Genomic DNA, 23315 nt, shown 5'->3' on the forward strand with positions numbered 1-23315 from the left:
AGGTTGGCCCCACCTCATCCCCCTTGGGTGCCTCCTCTCCAGCCTCCCCCCTAGAGCTCCCTCCCTGCCCCAGCCGGTGACACCATTCTTGCCTAACCCTTCCCCAACTCCTAGGCCCCTTCCCCTAATCTCATGCCTACCTGCCCGCTCCACACAGCAACAGTGGTCCCCAAGACCCTCTCAGACCATCTATAAACGTGTGGAAGGCCCTGATCTGGGGCACCTGGAGGAGGAAGAGGAAGACAGGGAGGAAGAGGCCGAGCTGCCTGTCCAGTTCTGCCCCATGGAACTCAAGGGCCCTGAGCCCTTAGGCTCCCGCCCCGGGAGGTCAGCTCCCATCCCCTGGGCGGCAGCAGGTCGAAAGGCTGCCCCCTATCTGGTCCTGACCACCCTGTTGATCTTCACTGGGGGTGAGTGTTCCCTTCCTCTTCCTCAGCGAAAGGCCTGGGCTGGGGGCACTTCTGGGGTCCAGTAGAAGAGGGGCATAAGAGAACCCACATCTTACCACCTGCCAGCCTTCCTCCTGGGCTATGTGACCTTTCGAGGGTCCTGCCAGGCATGCGGGGACTCCGTGTTGATGGTCGGTGAGGATGTCAACTCTGAGCTGGACCTCAACTCCGGCCTGGGCACGTTGTACTGGAGTGACCTCCAGGCCATGTTTCTTCGGTTCCTTGGGGAGGGCCACCTGGAGGACACCATCAGGTAAGAGTAGCCTGGCTTCCTTCCTGACCCAGTGTCCAGTGCAATTCAAACTGGAGGCCCCGTCAGTTCTCATGTTACCTAAGTCCCCTCTTGGGTCTTTCCACCCTCCCTGCTGGCTTCCACGTTCAGTGGCCCTTGGAAGGATGGCAGATACCAGGAGCTGAGTACCCAAGGACCTGAGACATTGAGGATGGTTTATTTAGGAGACAAGCAGCTGAGCAAAAGAAAACAGAGGGACCAGGGCCTGGTGGCCTATGCCTGTAGTGCCAGCACTCAGGAAGTAGATGCAGGAGGATTAGGAGTTCACGGACATCCTTGGCTACATAGTAAATTGGAGGCTAGCCTGGGACACATGAGACCCATCTCAAAAAAAAAAAATAATAATTTGTAAAGGTAAATGACATTTTAATTTTATTTTATGTAATGGTCAGGTAATGAAGAATAGGTTTGATTTTTTTTTTTTAAGTATTTTTTCAGCATGTACTAAGACAACCACATGATTTTTTTTCCTCTTTGGGTTTCTTTCTTTCTTTTTAAATTTATTTTCTTTTTCATTTATTTATTTTATATACATTGATGTTTTGCCCCCATGTGTGTCTGTGTGAGGATGTCAGATCCCCTGCAATTGGAGTTCCAGACAGTTGTGAGCTGCCTTATGGATGCTGAGAATTGAACCTGGGTCCTCTGGAAGAGCAGCCAGTGCTCTTAACTGCTGAGCCATCTCTCCAGACCCTCTTTCTTCTTCTTCTTCTTCTTCTTCTTCTTCTTTTTTTTTTTTTTTTTTTTTTCGGTTTTTCGAGACAGGGTTTCTCTGTGTAGCTTTGCACCTTTCCTGGAACTCACTTGGTAGCCCAGGCTGGCCTCGAACTCACAGAGATCCACCTGGCTCTGCCTCCCGAGTGCTGGGATTAAAGGCGTGCGCCACCACCGCCCGGCTCCCTCTTTCTTCTTTTTAAGCAGTTATTTATTTATTACCAGGGTATGGTGCTTGGGTGCTGCTGCGCATGTGTGGAGGTCAGAGAACAACTTGCAGAAGTCAGTTCTCTCCTACTGCCATGTAGAACCCAGGGATTGAACCTAGGTCCTCAGGCTTGACCACAAGTGCCGTTTACCTTCTGAGCCATCTCACTGGGCTTCTTCAATTTTTTTTGTCTACAGTTCTGGGGGTTGAACCTAGGACCTTGCATGCTCGTAGACAAGTACTCAGCTGCTGAGCTACGTCTCTAACCCTTTTTTCTATTTTGTTTGATTTAATTTGTTTTGTTTTTAGCTTTTTTTTTTTCCAGACAGGGTCTTGTGATGTAGCCCAGGCTGGTCTCAAACTTGAGATCCTCTCCCTTTAACCCCCCCCCCCCAAGTGCTAGGATTATAGGTGTGTGCCTAGGTTCTCCTCCTCCTCCTCTGCACTGAGGATCTAAGCTAAGCTAGTGCTGTCTTTAACGTTGATGTAGCCATTTGGATACACGTGTTTCCTTACCGAGCCTGATCATGGTGTATCTTTTGATACACAGCAGGGCACTTGATCAAAACATATGGCTCTATCACGTGTAAGGACCTCCAATCTGAGGCTCGAGCTATAGCTCTGGTGACCTAGCATGATCCCCTAAATGGCGTGAACTAAGTGTGGTGGTTCACACCTGTGATCCCAGTACCTGGGAGGTAGGAGCAGGAGGGTCAGGAGTTCAAAGCTGTCCTTGGCCACATAGTGACTTCCAGGCCAAATGAGATCTTGTCCTCCACCCTCCACCCCACCCCCTAAAAAGATCTTATGAAAGCCAGGAAATGGGTAGAGCTAAAAAACCTGCCAAGGTTTCCTAAATCCATACCCTCTGCAACATAGTAAGGAATGAAAAAGGCTCTGGAAATGTGAGCCAACATAAATGTCTCCTCCCAAGACAGACAGACAGACAGACAGACTGGCAAATACAGTGAGGATGAAGGGGGGAAACCAAAACCAGAACCTCAAAAGGTGTAGTCAAAAAGGGAGGCTCAGAGCTGGCGAGATGGCTCAGCGGGTAAAGGTGATTGCTGCCAAGTCCAACAACCAGAGTTCAATCCCCGGGATCGCAGGGATGGGAGGAGAGAACCAGATTCTAACTTATCCTAAAGCTAAAACGGAGAAGTTCTGGGTCTACCTGGGTTTCGAGGGAGTCTGTGGCTAGTCTTGCCAATTCAGCATAGCCTTGTCTAAAAATAGAACAGAAAAAAATGTAAAGGTGGTTTGGGGTAATGGCTGTAGCCCAGTGATAGAGTGATTTCCTAGAATCCCCTACAAGGAAGGGAAAGAGAGAGGGAGCGGGTCTAGAGAGGCAGGAGCACCTCCATCCCAAGACTAGAGGTCGGGAAAACCAAGAGTCCGGTGGGAGATGTGTCCACTCTGGGAATGGCCAGGGCTCTGCCAAGGCCACAGGTCTGTGATAAATGGGGAGGGTAGTTTCTCTTGCAAAGGTTTCAGACAGACCTTGGTCACAAACCATGAGAGGGCAGCACATGCTCGAGTCGAGAAGAGTTTAGGTGACAATTTCTTGCTGGGTGATGATGACAGAAGCAGACAGGGTGAGGTCCTGTCCTGAAGCTCGTTCCTCCTGCCTCCATCTCCCAAGTGCTTTCTACCTGAGTTCGAGGCTAGCCTGGGATTCATTAGATGGCATTCCAGACCTGCGTTTTCCCCACTTCTGTGGGGGAAATGGGAGTCCCTTTTCTGCACAACTCCCTTCCCAGTGTGACCCCTCTCTGCTCAGGGTGACCACCCTCCGGGAACGCGTGGCTGGCTCAACCAAGATGGCCACTCTGGTCAAAGACATCCTCGATATGTTCTCAAGCCAGAAGCTGGACCACGTGTGGACTGACACTCACTATGTGGGGCTTCAGTTCCCGGACCTGTGAGTCTGGGGACGCGACAATGGGACATGCCGTGGGGTTGCACAGCCAGGGGTGCTCACCCTCCCCGTCCTCAGGGCTCACCCTAACACCTTGCACTGGGTGGATGCAGCCGGGAGCGCCCAGGAGCAGCTGCCGCTGGAGGATCCGGAAGTCTACTGTCCCTACAGCGCCACTGGCAACGCCACGGTGAGCGAGCCTATCACGTCGCCCTCGGTGGGTAGCTGAGTCGGGATCGCAGGGATGGGAGGATCCTCAAAGACTCCTCGGTCCCCAGGGCAAGCTGGTGTACGCCCACTACGGGCGGCCGGAGGATCTGCAGGAGCTGAGAGCCAAGGGCGTGGAGCTGGCCGGCAGCCTCCTGCTAGTGCGCGCGGGGATTACCAGCTTCGCCCAGAAGGTGAGGGTCCCGCATAGGGCAGTGTGTGCAGTGAGGCGCGAGAGGTCTGGGGAGGAACAGGCGTGTCTTCGTCGAGGATCTAGGAGGCTGTCACCGGGAGAAAAGAAAAATCAGGCACATTTTAAGAACGTGTTGGCAGAAGACAGGCATGTAACCTGTAACCCCAGCTGCGTAGGAAGCTGAGGCAGGAAGATTAAATTCAAGACCTGCCTGGGCTACACAGCGAGACCCGGTCTCTCTCTCTCTCTCTCTCTCTCTCTCTCTCTCTCTCTCTCTCTCTCTCTCTCTCTCTCAAAACAGGGTTTCTTTGTGCAGCCCTCTGGAACTCACTCTGTAGCCCAGGCTATCTTCAAATTCAGAGATCTTCCCGAATGCTGGGATTAAATACGTGCACCAATGCCTCCTGGCATGTCTCATTTTTTTAAATTAAATAATGAAAATACAGCTGACAGCCAGATGTGGTGGCACAGATTTGTCATCTCAGTGCTTGCAGGGGCCAGTGGAGGCAGGAAGATTAAGGTTCAGTCATTTTCAGCCACATAAAGAATTTGAAGCCAGCCTGGAATACGTAAGATTCCGTCTAAAAAACCAAACCAGAGAGATAAGGGAAATAGCTCGGTGGGAAAAGGCACGTACTACCAAGTCTGAATCCAACCTCTGGGACCTAGAGGCGGGAGAGGAGAACCTGTTCTTGCAAGCTGTCCTCGACACACAGATAAATAAATACACGATTCTCTTTCCAAATAAAATAGCACATGGGCTTGTGATGCAGTGCAGTTGGTAGAGTGCTTGCCTAGCATGCCCAAAGCCCGGAGTTTGATTCCCCAGCACGGCATACACCAGTCATGGTAGCACACACCTGCAATCCCAGCCCTGAGGATGAGGAAGCAGGAGGTTAGGAAGTCAAGATCATCCCTGGCTACAGAGAGTTCAAGACCTGCTTGTGCTAGAGACTATTTCAAAACGAAATAAAAGAAAAACAAGGCTGGGAGACGGTGAGGTGTCTCTGCAGGTAAAGGTGCTTGCTGTCTCGCCTGATGACCCAAGTTACCCTCCCAGGATACACATGGTGGGAAGAGAACACTGACTCCACATGTAACATGTGCCAGGCCCTTGGCTAAATCTCAGGAGTGAAAGACAAACGTTAGCAATGAACAAAATCGGGAGGTTTGGTTAAATCAGCCAGGGAAGAGAAAGGGAGGCAGTGTGGCACACAGGTTTTGCTTGTTTGGTTGGTTGTTTTTTTTTTTTTTGTTGTTGTTGTTTTGTTTTTGTTTTTTGTTTTTTGAGACAAAGTTTCTCTGTGTAACAGTGTAACAGCCCTAGGTGTCCTGGAACTCACTTTGTAGACCAGGCTGGCCTCGAACTCACAGAGATCCGCCTGCCTCTGCCTCCTGACTGCTGGGATTAAAGGCGTTCACGGCTTGGACAGAGATTTTTAATTTTTTAATTTTATTATGTATATTGGTGTCTTTTGCATACTGCATGCAGTCCGTGCACCGTATATGTGCCTGGTGCTTGTGGAGGCCAGATGAGATGTTAGATCCGCTGGAAGGAGCCATTTTTACCTTTCCTAGCTTTTCTGTGCTCCCTCAGGTAGCCATTGCCCAGGACTTTGGGGTCCAAGGAGTACTGATATACCCCGACCCAGCAGACTTCTCCCAGGACCCTCACAAGCCAGGCCTGCCCAGCTACCAGGCTGTGTATGGACATGTGAGTCTTGGGGCCCAGGGATGCACAATGGGGCTTGTTCAGCCCACAGTTTCAGAGCGAGGACCCCTTTCCTCTTTAGGTGCACCTCGGGGAGACCCTTACACACCTGGCTTCCCTTCCTTCAATCAAACCCAGTTCCCGCCGGTAGAGTCATCAGGCCTTCCGAGCATCCCTGCCCAGCCCATCAGTGCCAACGTCGCAGTTCGCTTGCTCAGGTAAGAGATGGAAAGTGTGTGGGTGTGGGGGAGTGGGGAGGATACTGAAGGGTTCCTTGGGTGAATAAGAAGGTGACGCTGGAACTATCTTAGATAACTAACTCCCTAGAGATAGTTCTGTCAGTAAAGGGCTTGCCGCTCAAGTATGAGGACCGGTTTTACATCCCCAGAACCCGTGCGTGTTAAAAACAAAGCACAAAGCCACCGGGCGTCAGTGGCGCACGCCTTTAATCCCAGCACTCCCTGTCTCTGTCTCCGGAATGTGCCCACCTAGAGGGTCACCTAGGAGGCAGAGGCAGGCAGATCTCTGTGAGTTCAAGGCCAGCCTGGTACACAGAGCGAGATCCAGGACAGGCACCAAAACTACACGGAGAAACCCTGTCTCAAAAAACAAAACAAAACCCAAAAAATAAAAAATAAACAAAACCTAAGCCGGGCGGTGGTGGCGCACGCCTTTAATCCCAGCACTCGGGAGGCAGAGCCAGGCGGATCTCTGTGAGTTTTAGGCCAGCCTGGGCTACCAAGTGAGTTCCAGGAAAAGGTGCAAAGCTACACAGAGAAACCCTGTCTCAAAAAACCAAAAAAAAATAAAAAATAAAAAAAAAAAATAAACAAAACCTAAGTGTGTATGCAATCCTCCCCTGGAGAGGCAGAGCCAGGTGGATCCCTGAAGCTCATTGGCATCCAGCTTAGGGTCACTGGTGAGCTTCAGGCCAAATGCAGATCCTGTCAATAAATAAATAAATAAATAAATAAATAAATAAATAAATAAATAAATAAACCAAGAAGTCCTATTCAGGTGCCTCAGTGGGTAAAGGCACTTTCCAGGAAGCCTGAAGACCGTCTCCAAGTATCACACACTCAGAGAGGACTGACATCCACAAGTTGTCCTCCGACCTCCACACGCACACTGCGACACACATGCTGCACACTCACACACAAACAAAAAAATGTGTTATAAACTTACAAACAAAAAGTGACTAGCACTTGAGGGCAGGATGTGGGGTTGGCCTCTGCACACACACTTCCACACACATGTGCATGCGTACACACACAAAAGAAAGAGGTGACCCTCTAGGTGGGCACACCTTTTACCAGGCCCCACCGTCTGGTACACCCACAAGTGCTGAGGACCCTTGCCCAGGACACAGCCTGTACCACTGTCCGTGGGGACAAGAGAGGATGAAATGGGGTTCTAGGCTCTTCTGCGGCCTAGGCCGCACTACCACTTCAAGACGTCTCTGCTCCATCTTTTTCCAGGAAACTCAAAGGCCCAGTGGCCCCCCAGGAGTGGAAAGGACACCTGTCAGGCTCTCCGTATCGGCTGGGTCCTGGGCCAGCCCTGCGCCTTGTGGTCAACAACCGCAGAGCCTCGACTCCCATCAGTAACATCTTTGCCTGCATTGAAGGCTTCGCAGAACCAGGTGGGCTTGTCTGCCGGTATCTCCCACAACTTAGGCTCTGCTCCTAAACCCAACCAAGGACTGATGCAGGAGGCCCTCGAGAAGGGCCAGGAGTGATGCCCAGGGAATGGAAGCTGATGAGAGGTGGCAGTGAGGAGCCCTCCAAATGGGCGGTATTGTTCAGTAGTGAGCTCCCCATACACTGGGGGTAAGCAAGCGTATGTTGGATAATGTTATTATACTGGATATCCAAGCAACAAACAAGGACCAGATTGGACAACTGACTCTGGTAGTAGGGAATCCAAGGTGGCTGAGCAGACTTGTCAGGGTGGGGCAGACCTGGGAAGCCCAGGTGTTGAGGGAGAATCAGGGACCTGGCGTGACACTCGGATGAGGATGTTGGAGGTCGGAGTAGGGGTGCAGAAGAGCTGGGGTGAGGGCAGCAGGCTAGGGAAGGTGCAGACCTGCCTGACCAGGGAGAGAATGGAGTCCAGAATGTCCTTAGGGTTTGGTCAGGCGTGGTACTTCACATCTGTCATCCCGGCACTCAAGAGTCTGAGGCAGAGGTTGATGAGTTCAAGGCCAGCCTATGCTACATAGCCTAGGCCTCGAGAGCCTGTATTAAGCAGAGGAAGGAGCCGGGGTGGTGGCACACACCTAGAGCCAGGAAATCAGAGGTTCAAGGCCAGTGTAGGATACAAAGAAAAACAAAAACAAAAACTCCAGCAAAACAGAATACCCCCTCTATCGGCAGCAGCTCAGCCGATAGAGTGGTTGCCTAGCATGGGAGAAACCAGGGTTTCATGCCAGCACTTCGTGCAACCTGATGTGGTGGTACGTGCCTGTAATCCTGGCACCTGGGAAGAAGGGAAGCAGAAATGTCAGGAGTTTGAGACCAGCTTCGGTTATGTGAGACCCTGTTTTCAGAAACAAAGGTGTGTGTGTGTGTGTGTGTGTGTGTGTGTGTGTGTGTGTGTGTGCTCACGCGGGGAGGTCTGTGTGTTTGAATCATCTCCAAAAGCCTATTGATGGGTCAGCCCATCTGGGCGGGGCCAAGAGACATGGGCGTGGTCTTCTGACCTAGCAGGGATTAGAGAGCTATGCTTGTGGAACAGGGAGGGTCTATAGCGTGGAAGCTCTTGGGGGTCGGGGGTCGGGGGTCGGGGAGTGGAGAGGAAAGGGTGAGGCTCTGGGAGCACCCACCCTCCAGAGCCACATGGGGAGACCTTGTCAGTTTAAGATGTGGGCTCTACACACACCTTCCCCAGATCACTACGTTGTTATCGGGGCCCAGAGGGATGCGTGGGGCCCAGGAGCAGCCAAATCTGCGGTGGGGACTGCCATCCTGCTGGAACTGGTTCAGACCTTTTCCTCCATGGTCAGCAATGGTAAGGTCAGAGCCAGCCTGGGTGAGTTGGGGCTGTGTCCTGAGCTAGGCCTAGGTCAAAGGTAGTTGGCAGCATGTACTGGAAAGAGGTCACTTGGGTCAGAGTCCCATGACTGGAGTATCCAGTGTGTGGTTCCAGGTAAGTAACTTCACCAAAATACTATTTCATCAGTGTGTTAGCCTAGGATACCGAATCCAATAACCTGAGTTGGATTCCCAGAAACCACATGGTAAAAAGAGAAATCCAGCTCCCGAAAGTGGTCCCCTGATCGCCACACATATGCCACCACATGCATGCACACACACATACACACAAAAATATTTTTAATTTTTTAAATGAGTTGGCTAGATATACCTATAATTCTGGCCCTTGGGAGACTGAGGCAGGAAGATCAAGATTTCAAGGTCATTCTCAACTACATAAGGAGTTCTAGGCCAGCCTGGGCTACATGAGTTTATGTCTCATAAAACAAAAACAAACAAACAAAGCCAGGCATGGTGGCACATGCCTTCAATCCCAGTACCTCCACAGGAAGATCACTGTGAGTTTGAGGCCAGCCTGGTCTACATAATGAGACCCTGTTACAAACAGAAAGAAAAAAAAATATTTGAGCATGGTGGTGCTCTTACGTAATCTTAGCATTCCAGAAGTGAGAGCAGGGTGATCAGGAGTTCAAGGTAATCCCTGACTACACAGGGAGGTAACCCAAACCAACCAACCAAAAAAACTGGTCAGGCATGGTGGTACGCATCTGTAATCCCAGCAGTCAGGAGGTAGAGGCAGAGGGATTGCTGTAACTTCAAGGGCCAGCCTGGTTTCCATAGCAAGTATCTAGCCTGTCAGGTCTACATAGCAAGACCCTGTTCCAAAACAGAACCATTAAAAAAAAAATGAACAAAAGTTAAAAAAAAAAAAAAAAAAGAGGTGGGGATATAGCTTAGTGGTAGACAGCTTGCAAGAGGCCCTTGTTTAATCCCTAGGACTACAGAGAGAGAGAGAGAGAGAGAGAGAGAGAGAGAGAGAGAGAGAGAGAGAGGGAGGTGCCAGGCTACTGAGGGGACAACCAAGAGCATGGTGGGGGAGGGGACTAGTTAGAACAAAGCGGAATGGCACACACGTGTGCCGATGCCATAGTAAAATCCCTTTGCATGTTGACCTCAGACATTAACTAGGCCAGTCATGGGGCCCACACCTGTTATTCCAGCACTTGGAGTTGGAAACAAGTCATCTTTTACCGTATAGGGAATTCGTGGCCAGCCTGGGCTACATGTGACCCTGTCTTAAGACATCGAATAAGGGCAGGCAGATGGTAGCAGCAGGTACTTGTTGGCAAGCCCAAGAACCTGAGCTGGAGTTCCCAGAACCCACGTGGTGGGAGCAGAGAACAGGCTCCTGCTAGTTGTCCTCTGACCTCCACTTCCCCCCACTGAGGTGGGTGTGTGCCCACACACACACAAAGAAATTATTTTTAAAAATTAAAAACTAAGCCAGGCAGTGGTGGCACACGCCTTTGATCCCAGCACTCGGGAGGCAGAGGCAAGCGGATCTCTGTGAGATCGAGGCCAGCCTGGGCTACAGAGTGAGTTCCAGGACAGGCAGGACTGTTACACACAGAGAAACCCTGTCTCAACAACAACAACAACAAAAAAAAAAAATTCCCGGGCGGTGGTGGCGCACGCCTTTAATCCCAGCACTCGGGAGGCAGAGCCAGGCGGATCTCTGTGAGATCGAGGCCAGCCTGGACTACCAAGTGAGTCCCAGGAAAGGCGCAAAGCTACACAGAGAAACCCTGTCTCGAAAAAACCAAAAAAAAAAAAAAAAATTAAAAAACTAAATAAAGACTGGAATGTGGTGTCAATGGCCAGAGTGACAATTAAGCAAGAAATGGCATCTTTAGAAGCCACTCCAAGGTATTATTACTGAGTCAGGGTAGATCAGGAGAGATGGGCGAGGATGCTGGGTGAGTGAAGAGGAAATGGAGAGCCTCTGGGGACAGGGATAGAGGAAGGTGCAGGGGGTGTTGAACCCGTGTGTCGTCCCTCTTCACGTAGGGTTCAGACCGCGAAGAAGTCTCTTGTTCATCAGCTGGGACGGAGGTGACTTTGGCAACGTGGGATCCATGGAGTGGTTGGAGGTGATTTGGGGTTCTGCACAAGTAATGGGGAGAGGCGGGGGGAGGGGACCCTTCCTTCTTCACACTCTTCCCGACCCACAGGGCTACCTCAGCGTGCTACACCTCAAAGCCGTGGTATATGTGAGCCTGGACAACTCAGTGTTGGGTGAGCTGGGCAATGCTACCTGGCCCTGTCTCTCAGGTCCATCTGTGCCATGGAATCTGCCCCTGAGACTGTCATCCCTCCCCTTCTTTCTCTACAGGAGATGGCACATTTCACGCCAAGACCAGCCCCCTTCTGATCAGCCTCATTGAGAATATCCTGAAGCAGGCAAGACAGGCTGGGACTGGGGGTGACAGATACGCTTGTGAGACTGTAGCCCAAAGGGGGCACAGCCTGACTCGTGCCCCTCATCCTGCCTCAGGTGGATTCCCCTAACCACAGCGGACAGACGCTCTATGAACAAGGGGTGTTGACCAATCCCAACTGGGATGCCGAAGTGTAAGTTGAACCGAGGACTAGGGGTGGAAGCCTGGGGAAACTGAGTCCTCAGAGGCCTCCCATCTGCCTGCCCCCAGGATTCGGCCCCTGCCCATGGACAGCAGTGCATACTCCTTCACGGCTTTTGCGGGGGTCCCAGCTGTGGAGTTCTCCTTCACGGAGGTGAGATTCCCCAGCCCTTGCCCCAGGACACCAGGCCCCCAGCCGGTCAGCACCACGTTCCTGCGCCCAGCCCTTCCATGTCCCGGCAGGATGATCGGGTGTACCCATTCCTGCACACGAAGGAGGACACGTATGAGAATCTGCACAAGATGCTGCGAGGTCGCCTGCCCGCCGTGGCCCAGGCAGTGGCTCAGCTCACAGGCCTGCTCCTCATCCGACTAAGCCACGATCATCTGCTGCCGCTCGACTTTGGCCGCTATGGGGACGTGGTCCTCAGGCACATTGGCAACCTCAACGAGTTCTCTGGAGACCTCAAGGTCCAAGATGCCGATCCCGCTCCCAGCCTGCAGGGCGCTTCAACTCTGGGGGTGTCCGGCTTCTCCTCTCAACAACCCTGAGATCTAGGTCCCATCCTGCAGTCTGGCCCTTTTTATTTCTACCTCCAGTCACTTAATCCCCGAGGACACAACCAGTGCGACCCGAGTGCCTGGGATCTGCCCTCCCTGACCTCAAAGGCCTGGTGGCCTCCCTGCATCCCTTCCCCCTTCCTGGCAGCGCTTTGACCCCACCCTAGGCATCGGTGCTGGGACCGATCTGTCAGTCTCAGACTGTGCCTCACCCACAGGCCCGCGGACTGACTCTGCAGTGGGTGTACTCCGCGAGGGGGGACTACATCCGGGCGGCGGAGAAGCTGCGGAAGGAGATTTACAGCTCCGAGCAGAGCGACGAGCGTCTGATGCGCATGTACAACGTGCGCATCATGAGGGTGAGGCCCCCGCTCCCGCCCGCCCCCTTCTGGCCTGGGGTCCCTCATCCCAGGACCTGACACTCTAAAGCACTGCGCCCCCTGTGATTCCCTGTCTCTGGGCGTACTACACCGGACACACAGGGTTCATAAAGCAGCCTGGCTAGAAGACCCACTTTTGCAGGCTCTGGCAGGTGATGAAATGGTTAGGAAAAACCTGCCTCCTCGTTGTCTACTGTTTAACCTGCAAAGCCTAAAGTATTTACTCCATGGCTTTTCGCAGAAATGAAAGTTTGCTGACCTCTGCTTTAGACTGTGTGGCTTGAGTGTTCAAGAACAGGCAAAACGTGGGTGTAGGCAAAGAAAAAAGGACATTTCAGGGTGGAGGGTGAGGCAGGGGAGTGAACCCGGCCTTTCTTGGGAGCTGCGCACGGGTCATCAGAGCCAGAACAGAGACCCTGTGGAGCACCGAACAGGGACCAGTTGTGATCAGCCTTTGCACAGCTGAAGAAATTTGGGTTTTTGTGTGTTTGTGTGTGGTGGGGATCAAAGCAGGGTATTGTGCGTGTTAAACAAATGCCTTACCACTGAGCCACACCCCAGCCCCTCACGGGGAGAGTCTAGGCAGGTGCTTTACCACTGAGCCACACCCCAGCCCCTCACTGGGGGATTCTAGGCAGGTGCTCTACCACTGAGCCACACCCCAGCCCCTCACTGGGGGATTCTAGGCAGGTGCTCTACCACTGAGCCACACCCCAGCCCCTCACTGGGGGATTCTAGGCAGGTGCTCTACCACTGAGCCACACCCCAGCCCCTCACTGGGGGATTCTAGGCAGGGGCTCTACCACTGAGCCACACCCCAGCCCCTCACTGGGGGAGTCTAGGCAGGTGCTCTACCACTGAGGCGTGCCTCCAACCCACTTTTTGTTTTACATTTTGAAAGTCTTCCTAGGTTGCCCAGAATAATCTTGAACTCGCTTTGTAGCCCGGGTAGATCTCCATCTGCCTCATTCCTCCAAGTAACCGGGATTATGGGCGTGTGCCCCCAGGCAAGGCTCAGGATTTTGAATTTTGAGTGTCTAGGCATCACGAAAATTTCTTACAAGGAGGTGAGGTGGCAAAGCAGAGCTTGTGGAAAGGGTTCTGGCGGGAGTGCCAATGGCCTGCGGAGGAAATGGACTTCATGAAGGTTGGGTCCTGGATGCCAGCTGCAGGGGCCAACAAATGCCTGTAGGGGGTGCCAGTGCCGATGGGCGTCATTTAGCAGGAAAAAAATGCACACGCAAGGTGTTGAAAGCAGAGTTCGATCATGATAACAGCAGCTGGCGTTTGTAGCGAGCTCCCAGAGGCTAATGATGTTACTTCATTTTGTTCAATAGCAGGACTTCCTGCCATGCTGTGAGGTTGGCAGTAGTGTAGGCTCAGAGAAGCCAAGTTAACTTACCCAAGATCACACAGGAAGTGATGGAGCCAAAGTTAGAGGAACTCTGACCCCATAGCCTGTGCTCCATGCCATGAAAAAGGAAGGGAAAGAGGGGGAGGGAAAGGAAGGAGGGAAGAAAAGAGAAAGAGAAAAAAATAAAATGGGCTAGGGCTGTAGCTCCGTTGATGGAGTACTTTCTGGTATGCATGAAACCCTGGGCTCCGTCCCCAGTACCAAGAGCTATGTGAAGGTGCCTGTATTCCCGTCTCTCGGAACGTTGAGACAACCAGCCTGGGCTACATGATGAGACCCTTCCCCCCCCCCCCCGAGAGAGAAAGAGAGAGAGAGAGAGAGAGAGAGAGAGAGAGAGAGAGAGAGAGAGAAGGAAGGGAATACATAGATAGATAGATAGATAGATAGATAGATAGATAGATAGATAGATGTGGGTACCAGGGCTGGAACTAAATGCATCATGCTGTACCACTAAGCCACACCCCTGGCCTCTGAATCTCATGTGTAAGAAGCTGATGCTGGCATGCGTGTGAGGCTACGTCCAGATATCCCCTAATCCTGTAGAGCAGGATCCTGTGAGTGATTTGGCAAAGCGACTTGGAAGCTGTGCCCACTGAGATTCTGGTCAAAGTCATAGGCACACATGGACTCTTGAACAGATGTTTTAAAAGGTACAAGTGCTGCTGGTGTGGAGGTGCACACTATAAATCCACGATCTCAGGTCTCCTGAGGCCGAGTCAAGAGAATGGTGAGCTTGAGGCCAGCCTGGGCTACATAGTGAATTACAGGTCAGCCTGAGCTACATAGTGAATTACAGGTCAGCCTGGGTGGGCTACATAGTGAATTACAGGTCAGCCTGGGCTACACAGTGAGTCTTTGTTTCAAAGGAAAGCAAACAGGGTGAGGGCTGGGTTGGTAAAGCGTTTGCCATATACACATGAGGCCTTGAACTCGAAGCACCAGTACATACGTAAAAAGTCAGGCTCAGTGGTGTATGCCTGGACCTCGGACTAGGGAGGCAGAGGAGAAGCCCGGGGCTCACTGGCCAGCTAGTCTAGCCAGAGCACCAAGTTCCAGGTTCAGTGAGAGACCCTGCCTCAAAAAATATTGTGGAGCATGATTGAGGAAGACTTACTAGTGTTGACCTTGGCCTCCACATACATGCATGCACACACACAAAAGACGTTGAGTGTGCAAGCAAGGTACATCCTCTGTGAAGCAGGTACTAGGGGGCCTCCGGGTGAGTTAGGACCTGGGGGAGGGAGGAGTGACCTGCGCTCACTTTTTCCTGCAGGTGGAATTCTACCTCCTGTCCCAGTACGTGTCGCCGGCTGACTCCCCATTCCGCCACATCTTCCTGGGCCAAGGCGACCACACTTTGGGTGCCCTGCTAGACCACCTGCGCATGCTGCGCTCCAACGCCTCCAAGGCCGTCTCTCCCGGGTTGGCATCAGGTCTGGGCTTCCAGGAGAGCCGCTTCCGGCGCCAGCTGGCGCTGCTCACGTGGACGCTGCAGGGGGCAGCCAACGCGCTCAGCGGCGACGTGTGGAACATTGACAATAACTTTTGAGGCGCCCAGCCCTACCTGAGCCCCACGGCATTCTCCCGTCTCCCTGTTGGAGTGGTGCAGGCGAAAGGAGGTGCCCCATGCGCCTCTCATTGCGACCTATTCTCACGAACACCCCGGGTCCTGCAATGTAGGTGAGCCTTGTTTTCTCAGTGTGACATCCATACTGATCCGGAAAGCGGCTTTCTTCCCATTACTGGTTCTTCCACCTTCAGGAGTGAAGTCTTCCCTGTCTAGAGACTACGTGGGCGCTGGGATCCGGCCAGCCCTTTTAGTGGGTGGTCTGTGGTGGGAGGCCCAAGGGGATTAGTTGTCAATAAACCACCTGGTAACATCTGTAGTCTGTAAGCAGTTTCGCTTCCTTTTCCTGCCGTCCCCACCCCTCACACCCACCTTGAGACCTAGGGAAGGATGGACAGAAGGGACCTGCCAGCATGCCTGCAAGATGCTATCTCCGTGGGGGAAATAACTGTTCCGTTGCCTAAAGATAACGAAAGGAAGACGGAGGGATAACTCATCAGGAACGATGCTTGCTGCCAAGCCTGATGGCCTGAGTTCAATCCCCAGGACCCACATGGTGAAAGTTTGTGGTTAAAAGCACTCGATGCTCTTCCAGGGGACACTAGTTTTCTTTCCAGCACTTCCAGGGGCGGCTTCCAACTGCCTGTCACTCCAGTTCCAGGGGATCTGACGCCCTCTTCCGGCCTCCATAGGCATTCACGCACGTGCTGCACAGACATACATGCGGGCAAAACACCATACACATAAAGTAAAAACAAATAAAATTAAATTGAGCCGGGCGGTGGTGGCACACGCCTTTAATCCCAGCACTCGGGAGGCAGAGCCAGGTGGATCTTTGTGCGTTTGAGGCCAGCCTGGTCTACAGAGTGAGATCCAGGACAGCCAGAACTACACAGAGAAACCTTGTCTCAAAAAAAAAAATTTTTTTTAATTATGCCTATGTATGTGTGGGTATTTGCACATGTGAGTGCAGTGCCTTTGGGGACCAGAAGAGGGTGACAGGTCCTCTGGAGCTAAAGCTACAGGTGGTTGTGAACCACCTGATTGTGTGTGCTGGGTCCCTGAAAAAACAACAAATGTTGTTAAACCACTGAGCCATCTCTCCAGCCCTCAGTCTTAAAAAAAAAAAAAGAGAAAGAGGAAAACAAGGTGGAGGCCAGTGAGATGATGTCTCAGCATGTGGGAGCACTTGCCGCCAAGCCTGATGATCCGGTTACGTGGTGGGAGGAGCTAACTCCGAAGGTTGGCCTCTGACCACCTCCGCGAGCATGCTCATGGGTGAGCAAGTGTATACACACACAGTAAATCAATGTAAAAAAATAATTAATGGAAAGTAAAGTGGACAGCTGCTGAGGAACAATACCCAAGGTTGGCCTCTGGCTCCCACATGCATGTGCACACACATGCACTCACACACACATGAACATGCCCCCCCCACACAGCGTGGGCCCCTGTAAGACTGTGCTGGTCACACACCTCTTAGGTTGATCCTGTCTAGGACATTTCCTCTGGGATTCCCAATGGCCGATCTTTGTCCAGTGAGGATGGAGACCTTAAATGTGAGCTAAAGGTTAGGAGATTTTAAATGATGGCAGTTCTATCTCTTTGCATTAAAATTCTTTTTTTTTTTCTGCTTTAGGGTGGGGTTAACCTACTTTATGCATTAAAATTCTTATTGTATTTTTTTTTAATTTCTTGTGTGCACATATATGCCACAGCCCATGTGTGGAGGTCAGAGGATAACTTGGAGGAGGCAGTTCTCTCTTCCATCCTGTGGGGCTCTGGGATGGGGATCAGGTACCTAGGCTTGGTGCCAGGTGTCTTGACCCGCTGGACCATCTCCCTGGCCCAGTTCGTTCTTTCCTTCTTTCCTTCTTTCTTTCTTTCTTTTTAGATTTGTTTATTTATTATGTATACAGTGTTCTGCCTACATGCATGTCTGCAGGCCAGAAGAGGGCACCAGATCTCATTACAGATGGTTGTGAGCCACCATGTGGTTGCTGGGAATTGAACTCAGGACCTCTGGAAGAACAGCCAGTGCTCTTCACCTCTGAGCCATCTCTCCAGCCCCCCCCCCCCCAGTTCTTTCTTTTTAAGCATGGCTTCGGAGCTGCAGCCTGGCTTTTACTTGCTGGGCAGGGATATAAATACCACTGGCATCTCCTTATTCTTTTCCTGCCCCCATCATAGTTTGGGAGGTCTCACCCAGCTCCTCGGGCACTGAGAAGCAGAGAGCTCTTTATCTATAGCTTGAGATGTCCCAGGTTTTGAATTTCAGGATGAAACTCCCTTCTCTCTGCCTTTCCCCTCTCCCACCGAGACTGACTTGCTAGGTTCTCAGGACCTTGGGCCTGAATTGGGGTCAGAAACCTCAACTGTTCTCTTCCTCGACAGCGCATTTTCCAGTGGGGTTTCCCAGCCCTCCTGCCTTTTGCCCAGTTGCTTGTATAGACAGAAAGTGGTATTCACAAAGATGTCCACATTGTAGTGTGTCAACAAATGTCATCTAATAGGCAGAATGGACTTGGCAGTTGTGACTTGAGGTCTCTTCCCCCTCCTCCTCCCCTCCCTTCCACTTCATCCTCCTCTGCCTCCTCTTTGTTTCTGAGGCCGAGTCTCATGTAGTTCAGGCTGCATGGGACTCTCCAAGGGGTTACCCCGAACTTTAGAGTCTCCTGCCTCTGCTCAAATACTGGGATTAAGAGCATGTGCTGCCGTGCCTGGCTGAGATTAAAGGTCTGAATCGTGTCCTCCCATTCCCAAGGCCTTGTGTGGAAGCTTCGCCTCCCAGCACTTCAGAATGTGGCTGTGGATATAGATAGGGCTTTGCTGTTGTTGTTGTTAGGGTTTTTTTTTTAAGGACTTAATTTTTTTTTAAGTTATTTATTTTTATTTTGTGTGTATTGGTGTTTGCCTGCATATCTGTGTGAGGATGTCAGATCTTGGAGTTACAGACAGTTGTTAGCTGCCATGTGCTGGGAATTGAACCCAGGTCCTTTGGAAGAGTAGTCAGTGCTCTTAGTCACTGAGCCGTCTCTCCAGCCCCTGTTTTTGTTTTTGTTTTGTTTTGTTTTTTGTTTGGTTTGGGTTTTTTGGGTTTTTTTGAGACAGGGTTTCTCTGCATAGCCCTGGCTGTGCTGAAACTCACTCAGTAGACCAGGCTGGCCTCGAACTCAGGGATCTGCCTATTTCTTGTCTCTCGACTGTGGGGATTAGATAAAGGTGTGTGCCACCATCACCTGGCTTCTTCTTTTGAAGACCAGGGCTCACTGTGTAGCACAAGCTGGCCTTGAACTCAAGATCCTACTGGATCAACCTCCTGAGCACTAGGGTTACAGAGAATGTTAGGTACAAGGCCTTTAAAGTTAAGTTAAAGTGATGAACCCACCAACCACGGTAGCACTTGTCAAGCAGAGTGGACTCTTTATGCTACTTGTACAGTTTTAGTAGATTTATTTGTTTTTATTTTATTTGTATGAGCGTACGCATGTACGCTCACTCGGTACATGTGTGGTGCCCAGGGATGCCAGAAAAGGATGACAGATCCCCTGGAACTATAGTTGCAGATGGTTCTGAGCCACCATGTGGATCCTGGGAACCAGACCTTTGTCCTCTGCAAGAGCACCAAGTGCTCTTAACCACTAAGCCATCTCTCTGGCCCCAAAAGAAAACAAAATTAAAGAAAAGAAAGCTCCATCGCCAGATGTGGTGGCACACACCTTTAATCCCAGCACTCGGGAGGCGGAGGCAGATGAATCTCTGAGACCAGCCTGGCCTACAGAGTGAGTTCCAGGACAGCCAGGGTTACACAGAGAAACCCTGTCTGGAAAAGCAAAACAAACTAACCAAACAAACAAATAACAAAGTAAAATAGAACATCAAACAGAAGCCTTCCTGACCTCACTGTTACCAGGGATTTTCCCAGCAGACACTGCAAACATCCTCACGTGTGGAGACTCTCACCTCATCTTGGGGGCGTGTCTAAAGCTGGCACAGGGTAAATGGTGAGCAACCCCACATGGAACTTGGAAAGAGCGGATTGCCAGAGCTCCCCACCTCCAACTCGTGGGCACAGACTTTGGACTCATTTTATGTATTCTATGAGGCCATCCCCAGAGCATCTTGGGGACATGGGAGAAACAAGAATCTTAGGGCAGGGGGGGCCAGGGAGATGGCTCAGACAGTAAGTGCTCACATGCAAGTGTGAAGGCCTGACCTTGATACCCAGTACCCAAATAAAACAAACAAACAAAAACCCAGTTTTTAATGGCATATGCCTGTAATCCCATCACTGGAGAGGTGGAGAATAGAGGATCTCTAGGCTTGTTGGCCAGCCAGCCTAGCCAAATCAGCCAGCTCCCAATAAAATGGAGAGACTCTGTCTCAAAGATAAGATGGAGGAGCCAGCAAGATGGCTCAGTGGGTGGAGACATTTGTTGCCAAGCCTGAGGACCGGCGTTCAACCCATGGGCTCCACGTGGGAGGAGAGAACCAGCTCCTGCAAGTTCCTCTCTCTCTCTCTCTCTCTCTCTCTCTCTCTCTCTCTCTCTCTCTCTCTCTCACACACACACACACACACACACACACACACACACATTGTGGCACTCATGTGTACTCCATCCCTTAAATAAGTAAATACATGTAATTTGAGATAAAATAAAATAAATAAGGCGGAGAGCAACTGAGGGAGATACCCGAGGTTGACCTCTGACCTTCCATGTACCTGCACACACACACACACACACACACACACATATTGCCGGGGTAGTGTGACCGTCCCAAAGCCCCCACAGCCCAGCTGGGGAAACTGATAACATTCATCAGCATAACAGACTGGGTCTGTCTTGTGTTATCTTGCTGACTCTGGGCTGCCAATCCACCGTCCGTCCAGTGTCCCCGGCTCTCCCTTCTCCACCACCTCCCTGCATCTGAAGGAGGGTGGCCAGAGCAGATGCTGCCTTCTGAAGACCCTGTTCTCTGGCTGTGCCTTGGTTTCTACGGCACAGTTATAGTGTGGGCATGTCAGGCCAATTCCTTTCTGCCTATCTCGGCGGGGGCCTTGGAGTTCTGATGCATGGGAGCTGAGGTCATGAAGAAGCGCCCGCACAGGGCTGGAGAGACAGTTTCGCAGTAAAGAGCTATCACGATTCTTGCAGAGGAGTGGGGTTCAGATCCCAGCACCCTGGTCACAACCACCTGTGACTCCAGTTCCAGGAGATCTGACATGATCTTCTGGCTTGTGTGGGTGTCTGCTTGCACATGGTACACATACATACACTTATACTAACTCAATACATATGCAATTTTTTAATTAAGAAAAAAAAAAAAAAGAGCCTAAAAACAGCTGAATATGTAGCCCCGTTGTCCAGAATGCACAGAATCCTGTTTCATCCCTAGCGCCACATAAATGGGGGGTGTGGTGAAACTTGCTTCTAATCCCAACACTCAGGAGGTAGAGGTAGGATTAGGGATTCAAGATTGCCCTCAGTGGAGGCTAGCCTGGGCTACGTGAGATTCTGTCACAAAACAAAACGTAATAAACAAACAAAATAGGACTGGGGCTGTCAGTGACGGCTCAGTGAATAAAGGTGCTTGCCACCACGCCTGACGACCCGAGTTTAATCTCTGGAACTCACCCGGTAGAAGCAGAGATTGGAGTCCAACAAATTGTCCTCTGACCTTCACTTCAAGGCCATGGCGTGCATGTGCCAACCCCTTCCCCCCAAAATAAATAAATGTTAAAAACAATGACAACTCGCCGGGCGGTGGTGGCGCACGCCTTTAGTCCCAGCACTTGGGAGGCAGGGGCAGGTGGATCTTTGTGAGTGAGGCCAGCCTGGTCTACAGAGTGAGTTCCAGGATAAGCTCCGAAGCTACACAGAGAGATCCTGTCTCGAAAAAAAAAAAAAAAAAAAAAAAAAAACAAAAAAACAAAAAAAAACATAGGCTTCAAAAGCCTACTCAAAGGGATAAGAAAGGAGGGTGGAAAGTTCAAAACCAGCCTGAGCTGGGGGAGTCACAAAGTCAGCAGAGTATCCTGGAGGTGGCCAGCATGTGTATGACCTTGCAAAGGGGCTCTGTCTGCTTAAAACTGGGCTATATAGTGTTCTCTAAAAGAACAGACTTGATAGAATGCTTATCTATACAAAAAGTCGGGAGAACTTAGGGTTGCTTACAGGCCCTGGTCTGGGTTAGTCCAACAATGGCTGCCTCATGATGGAAAGACCCGAGGATCTGGTAGTCATTCAGATCCCCAACACGGGGTGTCTCAGCACTCCCCATCTGGTGCTGGAGGCCTGGAGGACTCCTAGAGAGCTGCTGGTCCTCAGTCTGCTGTGGAATCCTGAAGATGTAGGTCCTAAGACCAGGGAAGGAACACCTCAGCAGCAGGGTAGATGAACTTGGGGATGAGAGCGAGGGCAAGCAGGCGGTGAGCAAAGCTTCCTTCCTCCGTGTCCTTTTATGTGGGCTGCCACCGGAAGGTTGGGCCTTCTGCGCTCAAATGAGCCAGTCAAAAAACCCCACAGATAGGCCCCGGTTCTTGTGTTTTGGCTGATTTTAGATATAGTCAAGTTGACAACTAAGATTATAGCAAACTCAATTAGATGTTTCCTGGAAGGCGAGATATACTGGCCGAGGGGCAAATCTCTATTGTATGAGCAAAGGGAAATTTTTTTTCAATCCTTTGTGGTGCTTGGATTGGAACCCAAGGTCTCAGGCATGCTGAAAAGTGCCCAACTTCTGAGCCACAGCCCTGTTCTAATGATGAGTGTGTGTGTGTGTGTGTGTGTGTGTGTGTGTGTGTGTGTGTATGGGGGGGGGTCTTTTTTCTTCCATAACGGGAACTGAACCTAGAGACTCACCCACATTAGACAAATACTCTACCGTTGAGCCATAGCCTAAGCCTCTTTTTGTTTCTGTTGCTTTGTCTGTGGATTTTTTGAGACCAGGTCTCACTAAGTAGCCTTGACTGGTCTGAAACTATGTAGACCAGGCTGGCCCCAAATTCACAAAGATCTACCTGCCCCTGCCTGTGCTACCACACTGGCCCGAGCCCTCATTTTGCTTTTTATTTTGAGACAGGATCTTACTAATTTGCCCAAGCTGCCCTTTAACTTCCCCTGGATCCCTGGGAATGGGCGTGGGAAGAACAAGAGGCTGTCTGGATATCTGGAGAAGGGCTGGGATGGTGGCGCAGGAGGCCAGTGGCTCAGTGGGTGGTTAAGAGCACTGGTTGCTCTTCCAGAGGACCCAGGTTTGGTTCCCAGCACCTACATGATAGTTCTCCACCTTCTGTAATTCCAGTTCCAGGGAATCTGACACCCTCTCTGACTTCTGCAAGGTGCTAGGCATGTATGTAGTACATATACATACACGCAAGCAAAAACATTCATACACATAGGAAGAAATCCTTAGTGAAAAATTAAAAATGGGGCTGGAGAGATGGCTCAGCGGTTAAGAGCACTGACTGCTCTTCCAGAGGACCCGGGTTCAATTCTCAGCACCCACATGGCAACTCCCAACCTTACGTAATTCCTGTTTCAGGGGATCTGGCACCCTCACACAGACATACGTGTGGGCAAAACACCAATGTTCATAAAATAATAAATAAATAATAAATTACTTTTTAAAAAATTAAAAATGATTTTATGGGCAGTAGGGGCACACACCTTTAATCCTCGCACTTGGGAGGCAGAGGCCAGCCTGGTCTACAGAACAAGTTCCAGGACAGCCAAAGCTGCACAGAGAAACCCTGTGTCAAAAAAATAAAATAAAAAAAAAATGGTTTTAAAAAGAAGCGTAGGGAGGGCTGGGGAGAAGGGTAGGGAGGGCCGGGGAGAAAGGTCAGTCACCACTGAGCCTGCCATGCAAGCAGGAGCACCTGAGTTCGGATCCCCAGCACCCATGCTGTCCGAGTTTCTTTCCTGCTGCTGTGACAACGCACCCCAACAAAAGCCACTGAAGGAAGACTGGGTTTGTTTTCGCTCATGGTTCATGCAGGGTCCATCATGGTCAGGAAGTGAGAGCAGCTTGAAGTCAGCTGGCCACACCACCTCTGTTGTCAGAGG

At 51.0% G+C, this 23315-nt stretch overlaps 1 protein-coding gene across 1 annotated transcript; it reads left to right on the forward strand.

Annotated features, from left to right (window-relative positions):
* Positions 1 to 515: 515 nt before the first annotated feature.
* Tfr2 (transferrin receptor 2) lies at positions 516 to 15498 on the forward strand. The gene is made up of 16 exons (XM_059249355.1): positions 516 to 702; positions 3444 to 3584; positions 3660 to 3771; positions 3860 to 3982; positions 5579 to 5699; positions 5775 to 5910; positions 7171 to 7334; positions 8582 to 8701; positions 10753 to 10835; positions 10917 to 10980; positions 11078 to 11145; positions 11240 to 11316; positions 11394 to 11478; positions 11568 to 11795; positions 12104 to 12244; positions 14953 to 15498. The coding sequence occupies exons 1-16, from the start codon at positions 578 to 580 to the stop codon at positions 15226 to 15228; spliced, it is 2064 nt and encodes a 687-aa protein (XP_059105338.1). The 5' UTR covers positions 516 to 577; the 3' UTR covers positions 15229 to 15498.
* Positions 15499 to 23315: the final 7817 nt, after the last annotated feature.

This window comes from Peromyscus eremicus, chromosome 23 (assembly GCF_949786415.1).
Source record: "Peromyscus eremicus chromosome 23, PerEre_H2_v1, whole genome shotgun sequence".
NCBI lineage: Eukaryota > Metazoa > Chordata > Mammalia > Rodentia > Cricetidae > Peromyscus > Peromyscus eremicus.

Excerpts from the sequence above, each read along its gene's own strand:
- Tfr2 (XM_059249355.1), top strand. The coding sequence starts at position 578 with ATGGTCGGTGAGGATGTCAACTCTGAGCTGGACCTCAACTCCGGCCTG. Across the intron at positions 3,585-3,659 it reads GGGCTTCAGTTCCCGGACCT|GGCTCACCCTAACACCTTGC; the intron begins GTGAGTCTGGGG and ends CCCCGTCCTCAG. Across the intron at positions 3,983-5,578 it reads TTACCAGCTTCGCCCAGAAG|GTAGCCATTGCCCAGGACTT; the intron begins GTGAGGGTCCCG and ends GTGCTCCCTCAG.